Below are 11,650 nucleotides of genomic sequence, written 5' to 3'. Positions count from 1 at the left end.
AGGATTATGGATTATGGATTATTATTATGAGCTGGGTAATCAATACTCCAGGGCTTCATGTCCACTAACGTCTCCTTTAGCTTCAGGTGGATCAATAAAGACTTCTGACCGTCATCTGTTCTGTTATATACACATTTATTATTTACTACTAGTAGTAGTACTAGTAGTAGTAGTAGTAGTAGTCATTTATACTATTATTGCTTTAACTACTCTCACTATATCAATCATTTGTGACATATGCTGAGGACAGAGGAGGTGAGGAACTAAGGACAGAGGATATGAGGGACTAAGGACAAAGGAGGTGAGGAACTAAGGACAGAGGATATGAGGGACTAAGGACAGAGGATATGAGGGACTAAGGACAGAGGATATGAGGGACTAAGGACAGAGGATGTGAGGGACTAAGGACAGACATGTGAGGGACTAAGGACAGAGGATATGGGTCTAAGGACAGAGGATGTGAGGGACTAAGGACAGAGTGATTTGAGGGACTACATGAAAACTGAAATGTGCAAATATTTTTACATGAAACTCATAAAACAATAAAAACACATAATTTAGAAATATAAGAAATATATACAAATACACACAGATATTACGTTTATGTACAGTCCTGCATGATACATAAGTAAACATATAGATGAGCAGTCAAACATATAGATCAGTAGTCAAACATATTGATCAGTAGTCAAACATATAGATCAGTTGTCAAACATATTGATCAGTAGTCAAACATATAGATCAGTAGTCAAACATATAGATCAGTAGTCAAACATATAGATCAGTTGTCAAACATATTGATCAGTAGTCAAACATATAGATCAGTAGTCAAACATATAGATCAGTAGTCAAACATATAGATCAGTAGTCTATAGAATCTTTATCGTCTGCACAGGGTCTCTGTGGAAAAAGATCAATATATTTATATGAAAGATATTTATATCCGTTATTTAACCCTAATGTCTCTAAAGGAGCAGCAGGTGTAGTTTGGTTGTTAATGAGCTACAGGTGTAGTTTAGTTGTTAATGAGCTACAGGTGTAGTTTAGTTGTTAATGAGTTACAGATGTAGTTTAGTTGTTAATGAGTTACAGGTGTAGTTTGGTTGTTAATGAGCTGCAGGTGTAGTTTGGTTGTTAATGAGCTGCAGGTGTAGTTTAATGATCACTTACCTCGTTGGGAGTTGTAGTTCACATTTGCATAGACGGGGTAGAGGAAGTTGTCCTGCTCACTGTGGAGCTTCCTGGCTCTGAGAACGTCACGAACACACTGATGGAGGTACGCGTACTGACACTGAGGAGGTGGAGGAGAAACTACGTCATATTAAAATAAAATAAAATACCCTGTGGGCCCACCACCCGCAGGGATAGGCATTGGGGTCGGGTGCAATGTGAGCTGGGCGGCAGGCTGAACCGGAGCTGGTGCGGGAGGTGGAGCGCTACCAACTAGATATAGTTGGGGTCACCTCCACGCATAGCACCGGTTCTGGAACCAAACTCCTGGAGAGGGGCTGGACTTTTTCCTTTTCCGGAGTTGCCCAGGGTGAGAGGCGCCAGGCGGGTGTGGGGATACTCACAAGCCCCCGGCTGAGCGCCGCTGTTCTGGAGTTCTCCCCGGAGAACGAGAGGGTCGCCTCTCTGCGACTGGGAATCGCAGGAGGAAAGTCTCTGACTGTCATTTGTGCCTATGCACCAAACGGCAGTTCGGAGTACGCGGCCTTCTTGGAGTCCTTGGGTGGTGTTCTGGAAAGGGCACCGACTGGGGACTCCATAGTTCTTCTGGGAGACTTCAACGCTCACGTGGGTAACGATGGAGAAACCTGGAGGGGTGTGATTGGGAGGAACGGCCTGCCCGATCTGAACCCGAGTAGTGCTTTGTTGTTGGACTTCTGTGATAGTCATGGACTGACTTGGTACCAGAACACCCTAGGCCAAAGGTCTATGATCGACTTTGTAGTTGTGTCATCAGACCTGCGGCCGTATGTCTTGGACACTCGGGTGAAGAGAGGAGCAGAGCTGTCAACTGATCACCACCTGGTGGTGAGTTGGATCAGGTGGCGGGGGAGGCTGCCGGACAGACCCGGTAAACCCAAACGTGTAGTGAGGGTGAACTGGGAACGTCTGGCTGAGGATCCTGTCCGCAAGGTCTTCAACTCCCACCTCCGGAATAATTTCTCGTGCATCCCGGGGAGGCTGGGGACATGGAATCCGAGTGGGCCATGTTCAGATCCTCCATTGTGGAAGCTGCTGCTAGAAGTTGTGGTCGGAAGGCGATCGGTGCCTGTCGTGGCGGCAATCCGAGAACCCGCTGGTGGACACCAGCGGTGAAGGAGGCCGTCAAGCTGAAGAAGGAGGCCTTTCGGGCTTGGTTGGCCCAGGGGTCTCCTGAATCAGCAGGCAGGTACCGGTTGGCCAGAAGGGCTGCAGCTGCGGCGGTTGCTGAGGCAAAACCCGGGTGTGGGAGGAGTTCGGCGAGGCCATGGAGAAGGACTTTCGAATGGCCTCAAGGAAGTTCTGGCAAACCGTGAGACGACTCAGAAAGGGGAAGCAGGGCTTTTCTCAGGCTGTGCTCAGCAGGGGGGGAGAACTGCAGACCCGGACTGGGGATATTGTCGAGCGGTGGAAAGAACACTTTGAGGAACTCCTGAACCCGACCAACACGTCCTCTGTGGAAGAGGCAGAGTCTGAAGACTCAGGGGAAGACTGGTCCATATGCCTGGCAGAGGTCGTTGAGGTCGTTAAAAAGCTCTTCAGCGGCAAAGCGCCAGGAGTGGATGAGATTCGACCAGAGATGCTAAAGGCTCTGGACATTGTTGGGCTGTCTTGGTTGACACGTCTCTTCACTGTCGCGTGGAAGTCGGGTACAGTGCCTGTGGAGTGGCAGACCGGGGTGGTGGTTCCCATTTTCAAAAAGGGGGACCGGAGAATGTGCTCCAATTATCGGGGTATCACACTGCTCAGCCTCCCCGGGAAAGTTTACTCCAGGGTGCTGGAAAGGAGGCTCCGTCCGATTGTCGAACCTCGGATTCAGGAGGAGCAATGCGGATTCCGTCCTGGACGTGGAACAGCGGACCAACTCTTTACCCTTGCAGGTCTGTTGGAGGGTGCATGGGAGTTTGCTCATCCAGTCTACATGTGTTTTGTGGACTTGGAGAAGGCCTTTGACCGTGTCCCTTGGGGAGTCCTGTGGGGGGTACTGCGGGAATATGGGGTACCTGGTTCGTTTCTATGAGCCATTTGGTCCTTGTATAACCAAAGTGAGAGCTGTGTCCGGATACCCGGCACAAAGTCGAGCTTGTTCCCAGTGCGTGTTGGCCTCCGCCAGGGCTGCCCATTGTCACCAATCCTGTTTGTGATTTTCATGGACAGGATTTCAAGGCGCAGCCGGGGGGAGGAGAGTTTCCGGTTTGGGGACCTCAGAATCACATCCCTGCTTTTTGCAGATGATGTGGTTCTGTTGGCTTCTTCAGAACGTGACCTTCAGCACGCACTGGGGCGGTTCACAGCCGAGTGTGAAGCGGTTGGGATGAGAGTCAGTACCTCCAAGTCTGAGGCCATGGTTCTCTTCCGGAAAACGGTGGATTGCACCCTCTGGGTTGGGAGTGAGTCACTGCCCCAAGCGAGGGAGTTCAAGTATCTCGGGATCTTATTCACGAGTGAGGGTAAAATGGAGAGGGAGATGGACAGGCGGTTCGGTGCAGTGTCAGCAGTGATGCGGGCGTTGTACCGCACCGTTTTGGTGAAGAAGGAGCTGAGCCGTAAGGCAAAGCTCTCGATTTACCAGTCCATCTACGTTCCAACCCTCATCTATGGTCATGAGCTCTGGGTAGTGACCGAAAGAATGAGATCGCAAATACAAGCGGCCGAAATGAGCTTCCTTCGTAGGGTGGCTGGGCTCAGCCTTAGAGAGAGGGTGAGGAACTCAGACATCCGGAGGGAGCTCGGAGTAGAGCCGCTGCTCCTTCGCGTCGAAAGGGGCCAGCTGAGGTGGCTCGGGCATCTGATCAGGATGCCTCCTGGACGCCTCCCTTTAGAGGTTTTCCAGGCACATCCAACTGGTAAGAGGCCCCGGGGTAGACCCAGAACAAGCTGGAGAGATTATATATCTCGTCTGGCCTGGGAACGCCTCGGGGTTCCCCAGGAGGAGCTGGAAAGTGTTGCTGGGGAGAAGGACGTCTGGAGGACCCTCCTTAGCTTGCTGCCCCCGCGACCCGGCCCAGGATAAGCGGAAGGAAATGGATGGATGGATAGAATAAAATAAAATAAAATAAAATAAAATAATCTGACCTCGGTCTGCACCATGTGTGAGCGGTGGAGTCGGAGGTCAAACACGGAGCCGTAGATATCCAGCGTGTCCTTGGTGTCCAGCTGCTGAAGCACTCGATCCAGAACGATAAAGGTTCCTGTACGACCCACTCCGGCACTGACACACACACCAGACACCATTCAGAAAACACTCAATTTAACAGACTAACAAATGATGAAGGTCCTGGTTGTGGTCTACCTGCAGTGGACCACGGTGGGTCCAGATCCAGGACTTCTGTTGACGTAGTCCCGCACAGTCCGGACAAACTGGATGAGGGACTGCGTCGTCTCTGGGACTCCGTGATCCGGCCAGACGGTGTAGTGAAACTGACGGAGGAGACGAGTGAAGCTCAGCTGCTCCTCCTGACAAACACACACACACACACACACACAGAGAGACACACACACACAGAGACACACACACACACACACACACACACACACACACACACACACACACACACACACACACACAAAAAAAACACACACACACACACAAACATACACACACACAGAGACACATACACAAACACAGACACACACACACACACACATACACACACACACACACACAAACACACACACACACACACACAGAGACACATACACAAACACAGACACACACACACATATTAATGAATAGTTATTAATAACACATCAGCTGGTTCTTTAGAATAACATACGCTGCAGATGTTGAACTCTCGTATGGTCCACTCAGGAAGAACGGACTCTGACAACATCTGGACGATCAGGTCTCCGTAGTACAGAGGCTCCTGGTCAAAGGGCCAGTAATGGTCACACTTCACCTGGACAGGTGAGGAAGAGGAGGAGGAAGAGGGGGAACAGGAAGAGGAAGAGGAGGATGAAGAGAGAGGGAGGGGAAGAGGAATTAATGTCAGTGCTGCTGATTCTTCCCACAGGATAACGTAGGACTTCATACTCACCCTTCCTTTCTCGACACACTGAGTGACCATCACCATGTTGTGGACATTCTGCTCCCAGACCATCTTCCAGAAATCATCTTTAGTTCCAGGAAGAGGACCCTGTGTGGCGATGTACTCCCTCCGGAAGTTACTCCCCTGAAACATAGAGGAAGTTAAAAACTGACTGAAACATGGAGGACGTTAAAAACTGACTGAAACATAGAGGAAGTTAAAAACTGACTGAAACATAGAGGAAGTTAAAAACTGACTGAAACATGGAGGAAGTTAAAAACTGACTGAAACATGGAGGACGTTAAAAACTGACTGAAACATGGAGGACGTTAAAAACTGACTGAAACATGGAGGACGTTAAAAACTGACTGAAACATGGAGGAAGTTAAAAACTGACTTAAAAAAACTGACTGAAACATGGAGGACGTTAAAAACTGACTGAAACATAGAGGAAGTTAAAAACTGACTGAAACATAGAGGACGTTAAAAACTGACTGAAACATAGAGGAAGTTAAAAACTGACTGAAACATAGAGGACGTTAACAACTGACTGAAACATACAGGAGGAAGTTTAAAAAGGTCCACCATAGATTTAATACCATCAGTTCTCAGAGAAAAACAAATCAATCAATCAATAACTGAATCAATATCAACAGCCTCTTACCGGCATGTAGCTAGCGTTGATGTAGTCGGAGCACGGATCATCATCCACGTAGGACAGCTTCACCCGGGTGGAGTCATCTGGAGACAGAAACAGAGTCAGAGACCACAGGAAGTGTCTTCTTCTTCTTCTCCTTCTTCTTCTTCTTCTTCTTCTTCTTCTTCTTCTTCTTCTTCTTCTTCTTCTTCTTCTATGTGTATTAATGTTACTTCTTCTTCTCTGGTATTAATTAGTGTTACTCACAGGGCAGGATGTTGTTGTATCGGTTCTTTCCTCGGTTCTCCGGCAGCAGAGCCGAGTCCAGCGGCTGATTTCGACCGACGTCCTTCAGGTCCTGAAGAGAAAAAGACAGAACAGAGTCTGGATGAAGTCAGAGGCTCTTCAACATAAAAGAATAAGTAAATAAAATGTCTTCTTTATTTAAAAGAATATCATGTAGCCACAAATACATTAGTATTTAACTGGTTATTGTACTTTCATTATTAATGTTATGAAATCATCTCTATAACGGAGACCGGATTCTGTCTGATGATCATCGTTATGTTCTAGAAAATCTAATATGAAAATAAACACAGCTTTCAATCTCTTTATACTCTCTTTATCATCTCTTTATACTCTCTTTATCATCTATTTATACTCTCTTTATAATCTCTTTATAATGTCTGTATAATGTCTTCATAATCTCTTCATCAGATCTTTATCATCTCTTCATAATCTCTTTATAATCTCTATATAATGTCTTTATCATCTCTTCATTATCTCTTTATCATCTCTTTATCATCTCTTTATCATCTCTTTATACTCTATCATCTCTTTATAATGTCTTTATAATGTCTTCATAATGTCTTTATCATCTCTTCATAATCTCTTTATAATCTATTTATAATCTCTTCATATTCTCTTTATAATGTCTTCATAATGTCTTTATCATCTCTTCATATTCTCTTTATAATCTCTTTATAATCTCTTCATAATGTCTCCATAATCTCTTCATAATCTCTTTATCATCTCTTCATCTCTTCATAATCTCTTTATAATCTCTTTATAATGTCTTCATAATCTCTTTATCATCTCTTCATCATCTCTTCATAATCTCTTCATAATCTCTTTATCATCTCTTTATAATCTCTTTATCATATCTTTATACTCTCTTTATCATCTCTTTATACTCTCTTTATACTCTATTTATAATGTCTTCATAATGTCTTCATAATGTCTTCATAATCTCTTCATCATCTCTTTATCATCTCTTTATCATCTCTTTATAATCTCTTTATCATCTCTTCATAATCTCTTCATTATCTCTTTATAATCTCTTTATAATGTCTTTATCATCTCTTCATTATCTCTTTATAATCTCTTCATATTCTCTTTATAATCTCTTTATCATCTCTTCATAATCTCTTCATTATCTCTTTATCATCTCTTTATCATCCTTTACAATCCTAAAACCTGTACGTTTTAGGATTCATTTTAAAATACTTTTATTTGCGTTTAAAGCCTTAAATGGCCTTGCCCCACCATACCTCTCTGAGCTGCTAAAACCCTACACTCCTAGCCGTTCTCTTAGGTCAGCTGACCAGCTGTTTTTGGCCACACCCCGTACCAGGCTAAAACACAGAGGAGAACGTGCCTTTGCGGTAGCAGCCCCAAAATTGTGGAACACTTTGCCACTCCATATTAGACAAACTACATCCCTGTGTCTCTTTAAAACCTTGGTAAAAACGCACCTTTTTTATTTGGCCTTTGGACACTAGATGGCGTGTTGATGTGATGTAGAAGTGTTGGGTGGGTCATGTGTTTTTACTTATTTTATACTTATTTTATCTCTTTTTTGTGTGCAGCACTTTGGAAACCCTTGTGTTTGTTTAAACTGTGCTATATAAATAAAGTGGATTGGATTGGATTGGATATCATCTCTTTATCATCTCTTCATATTCTCTTTATCATCTCTTCATAATCTCTTTATAATCTCTTTATAATCTCTTCATCATCTCTTCATAATCTCTTTATCATCTCTTCATAATCTCTTCATTATCTCTTTATCATCTCTTTATCATCTCTTTATAATCTCTTTATAATGTCTTCATAATGTCTTATCATCTCTTCATAATCTCTTTATAATCTCTTTATAATCTCTTCATATTCTCTTTATAATCTCTTCATCATCTCTTCATAATCTTTTTATCATCTCTTCATCATCTCTTCATAATCTCCATATAATCTCTTCATAATCTCTTTATAATCTCTTTATAATCTCTTCATAATCTCTTTAGAATCTCTTTAGAATCTCTTCATAATCTCTTTATAATCTCCATATAATCTCTTCATAATCTCTTTATAATCTCCATATAATCTCTTCATAATCTCTTCATAATCTCTTCATAATATCTGAGATCCTTCACCTCATACTCGTCTGACAGCAGGTAGTTGGAGTCGGCCTGCAGTTTGTTGTAGTGACTCTCAAAGTTCTGGATCCTGATGGGACTGAAAGACACAAACCAGATGTTCAGTGAGAAGACAAACAGATAAAAACTAGAGCTGAAGAGAAGAAGTTTGAGTTTCTCACCTTGAGACTCGACGGTTTCTGAGGAATCAAACAGGAAGCGATGTTAACATGTGAGGAAGAACGAGGAACCTTGGTTCCCCGTTTCAGAGTAAACGAGAGAACCTCAAACTGTCTCAGCCGGCAGGTATTTATTATATCTTGTTATCATCAGTATTACTAGCAGTATTAGTATTAACCTCACAATTAACATTCACATTAGGATTGTTTCTATTAGTACTGCAGATAATACTGGTTTACAGAGCTGAGGTATTGCAATGTTCTCAGTATAAACATATTACTATTGCAGTATAATCAGCTGTGTACTACAGTAGTATTATTACCCTTAATATGTACTATAATCAGCTGTGTACTACAGTAGACCCTAATATGTACTTAATGTGTTACAATGCAATGGACAATAAAGTATATCTTATCTTTAATGTATGTACAATAATATTGGATAGTGTGGTCACTACAGGACAGTATGTAGTATTGGATGCAGTACTTTTACCCTCTGACTCCCATGTGAACTCCTGATGACGGCATCTCTCTCCTCACATTCATCCTGACTGTGGATCTCTGCTGCACTCTGAAACACAGAAGCATCACACAGGTGGTGTTTCCTGTTATTCATCCAGGTGAGGGGGTGAGGATGGAGGTGGAGCAGCCAGTTTACCTGCTGCACCTTAAATAGGAAGAGAACACACCTGCAGGGTCGTACAACCAGAGCCTCAAACCCGCCCAGTCACCAAGCAAGTTATACAACCTCTTATGACATGTCACAACTTTGATCTTTGTGTCTTTAATAACCGAATAAATGTGACGATTTTTCAATGTGACAGTTTATATTTCAAATCAACAGACAAAGTCATTGGTGTGAGTGAGGAGGTGTGTTGTGTTTCAGTCCAGCAGAGGGCAGAACAGACCTGGCAGTAATAACTACTGTCATTGGTGTGAGTGAGGAGGTGTGTTGTGTTTCAGTCCAGCAGAGGGCAGAACAGACCTGGCAGCAATAACTACTGTCATTGGTGTGAGTGAGGAGGTGTGTTGTGTTTCAGTCCAGCAGAGGGCAGAACAGACCTGGCAGCAATAACTACTGTCATTAGTGTTAGTGAGGAGGTGAGAGGAGCTTTTTCTTTTAGAGATTACATAATAAAAAACAATCGTCCAATCACATCGTGAGGGTAGAGTCATGGGGAGGCGGACGCCTCTCAGTGTTTAAGTTCAGGCTTCAGTTTGTGGATACTCACTCTTTGCGGGCCGATCGTCTGCAGAGCAGCAGAGCAGTGACTCCCATCACCATGACGACGAGGAACATTGCGGCACTGACGCCCTCCATCACACCGCTCAGAGGCTCTGAGGGAGGAAACAAGGATCTCAAGTGTTTCTACCGTATCCTAAAGCTAAAAAGCAACTAAAATATTATAAATAAATAGACGTTTGTGTCTCACCGGCCTCGGTGACCACCGGTGGCGACAGGAAGGTGTCGCTGTACAGAGGAGAGCTGGGGTCCTTCTGCTCCTCATCCAACAGCTGAGTAAACGCTCGGACGCTGAGCCTGCAGACAGAAACACAGGGCACACAGACCTCTGCTTTAATATTAATTTCATTCACATAAACATTATATGATTAAGTTCAAATAACAATATTCTGGTTCTGTTTCAACTCTCATCTCAATTTTAAAAATGACTCAGCTGTTACATTAAAACTCTTCAAATTAATAAACTGCAAAGAAATCTAAACATCGTTGTTTTTCTCTACTTTTGATCGGATTGGTCGTTTTAAACAAAAAACTGACTATAAAACAACTTTCACACATTCTGACTTGTTTGTAAAAAATAATAGCTGAACTAATTGAATATTATTATTAATAATATTAAGGGCATGTTTGTTTACTATGTAACAGTTATCATTATTATTCTCATTACTATTATTCTCATTATTATTATTATTACTGTTATTATCATTATTATTATCAGCATTATTATTCTCATTACTATTATTATCATTATTATTCTCATTACTATTATTATCATTATTATTATCATTATTACCATCATCATCATCATCATTATTATTATTATTATCATTATTATAACTATTATAATAATTATTATTATTATCATCATCATCATCATTTTCATTTTCATTATTATTATTATTATTATTATTATTATTTTCATTATTATTATTATTATTATTATTATTATCATTCAAGTTATTATGATTATTATATTTAATATTAAGTGAACCCTAAGTCGTCTTTAAAGGGATTGAATTCTTTAACGCAGTTTATTTTCTTGTGCGGTACCTGTAGGAGGTTTTGGGTTTCAGCGGTCCGTCACAGAACCGGTTCAGGTCTGTGCTGGTCTCTGGATCCAGGTCTGAGTCTCTGCGGTCACAGGGGCCCCCCAGTGAGTCCATCCCCGTCCCCAGACTCAGCTCAAAGCTGTGGACGCTGCTGTCGGAGCAACGGCTCGGGAAGAAGCCAGTCTGGTAGGATTTTACTGAGCCATTGGTTTGATAGTCCAGGTAGGACGGCAGAGGGTGGTTCTGGTCCGGCTGCTGGTCCTCCTCTCCTTCACAGAGTACACATTCAACATGAATACTGTACTTCTTTATACATTCCTCCTCTCCTTCACAGAGTACACATTCAACATGAATACTGAATACTTCTACTTACAGAGTACACATTCAACATGAATACTCTCCTTTATACTCCTTCCTTCACAGAGTACACATTCAACATGAATACTCAATACTTCTTTATACTACTTCCTCCTCTCCTTCACAGAGTACACATTCAACATGAATACTCAATACTTCTTTATACTACTTCCTCCTCTCCTTCACAGAGTACACATTCAACATGAATACTCAATACTTCTTTATACTACTCCTCAAATGTATATGTCTGTCCTGACCACGCGTAGGCGTTCAGGTACCAGGTGAAAAAAAAACGTTTCTTTGATCCACAGGTAAGACGGGTTAAAGAAGGTACAAGAATGTACAAGTATGAGTATGGGTAGGAGTACAAGTACGTGTACAACTACGAGTACAAGTATGAGTACGAGTACGAGTAGGAGAACCAGTATGTAGACAGGTAGGGACAGGTACAAGAGGGCACAAGTATGAGTATGGATATGAGTACGAGTACGAGTACAAGTACAAGTACGAGTAGGAGTAGGAGTACAAGTACAAGTA

The 11,650-nt window shown here is 42.7% G+C and overlaps 1 protein-coding gene across 1 annotated transcript; it reads right to left on the bottom strand.

The window, feature by feature from the left end:
- Window positions 1-534: 534 nt before the first annotated feature.
- Window positions 535-11,082, bottom strand: LOC129116779 (receptor-type tyrosine-protein phosphatase beta-like; the record flags this gene model as incomplete). Its single annotated transcript, XM_054627493.1, has 14 exons — window positions 535-900; window positions 1,171-1,291; window positions 4,285-4,420; window positions 4,502-4,665; window positions 4,986-5,108; window positions 5,247-5,381; window positions 5,902-5,978; window positions 6,142-6,232; window positions 8,304-8,385; window positions 8,468-8,485; window positions 8,958-9,035; window positions 9,697-9,802; window positions 9,898-10,004; window positions 10,758-11,082. Coding segments are annotated over 14 exons (1,583 nt in total), but the record flags the coding sequence as incomplete, so codon positions are not given.
- Between the last annotated feature and the right edge of the window lie 568 nt (window positions 11,083-11,650).

Source organism: Anoplopoma fimbria, unplaced genomic scaffold (genome assembly GCF_027596085.1).
Source record: "Anoplopoma fimbria isolate UVic2021 breed Golden Eagle Sablefish unplaced genomic scaffold, Afim_UVic_2022 Un_contig_8995_pilon_pilon, whole genome shotgun sequence".
Classification (NCBI taxonomy): domain Eukaryota; kingdom Metazoa; phylum Chordata; class Actinopteri; order Perciformes; family Anoplopomatidae; genus Anoplopoma; species Anoplopoma fimbria.
The sequence above is the reverse complement of the archived record's forward strand: the minus strand, read 5'-3'. Positions and strand labels throughout refer to the sequence as shown.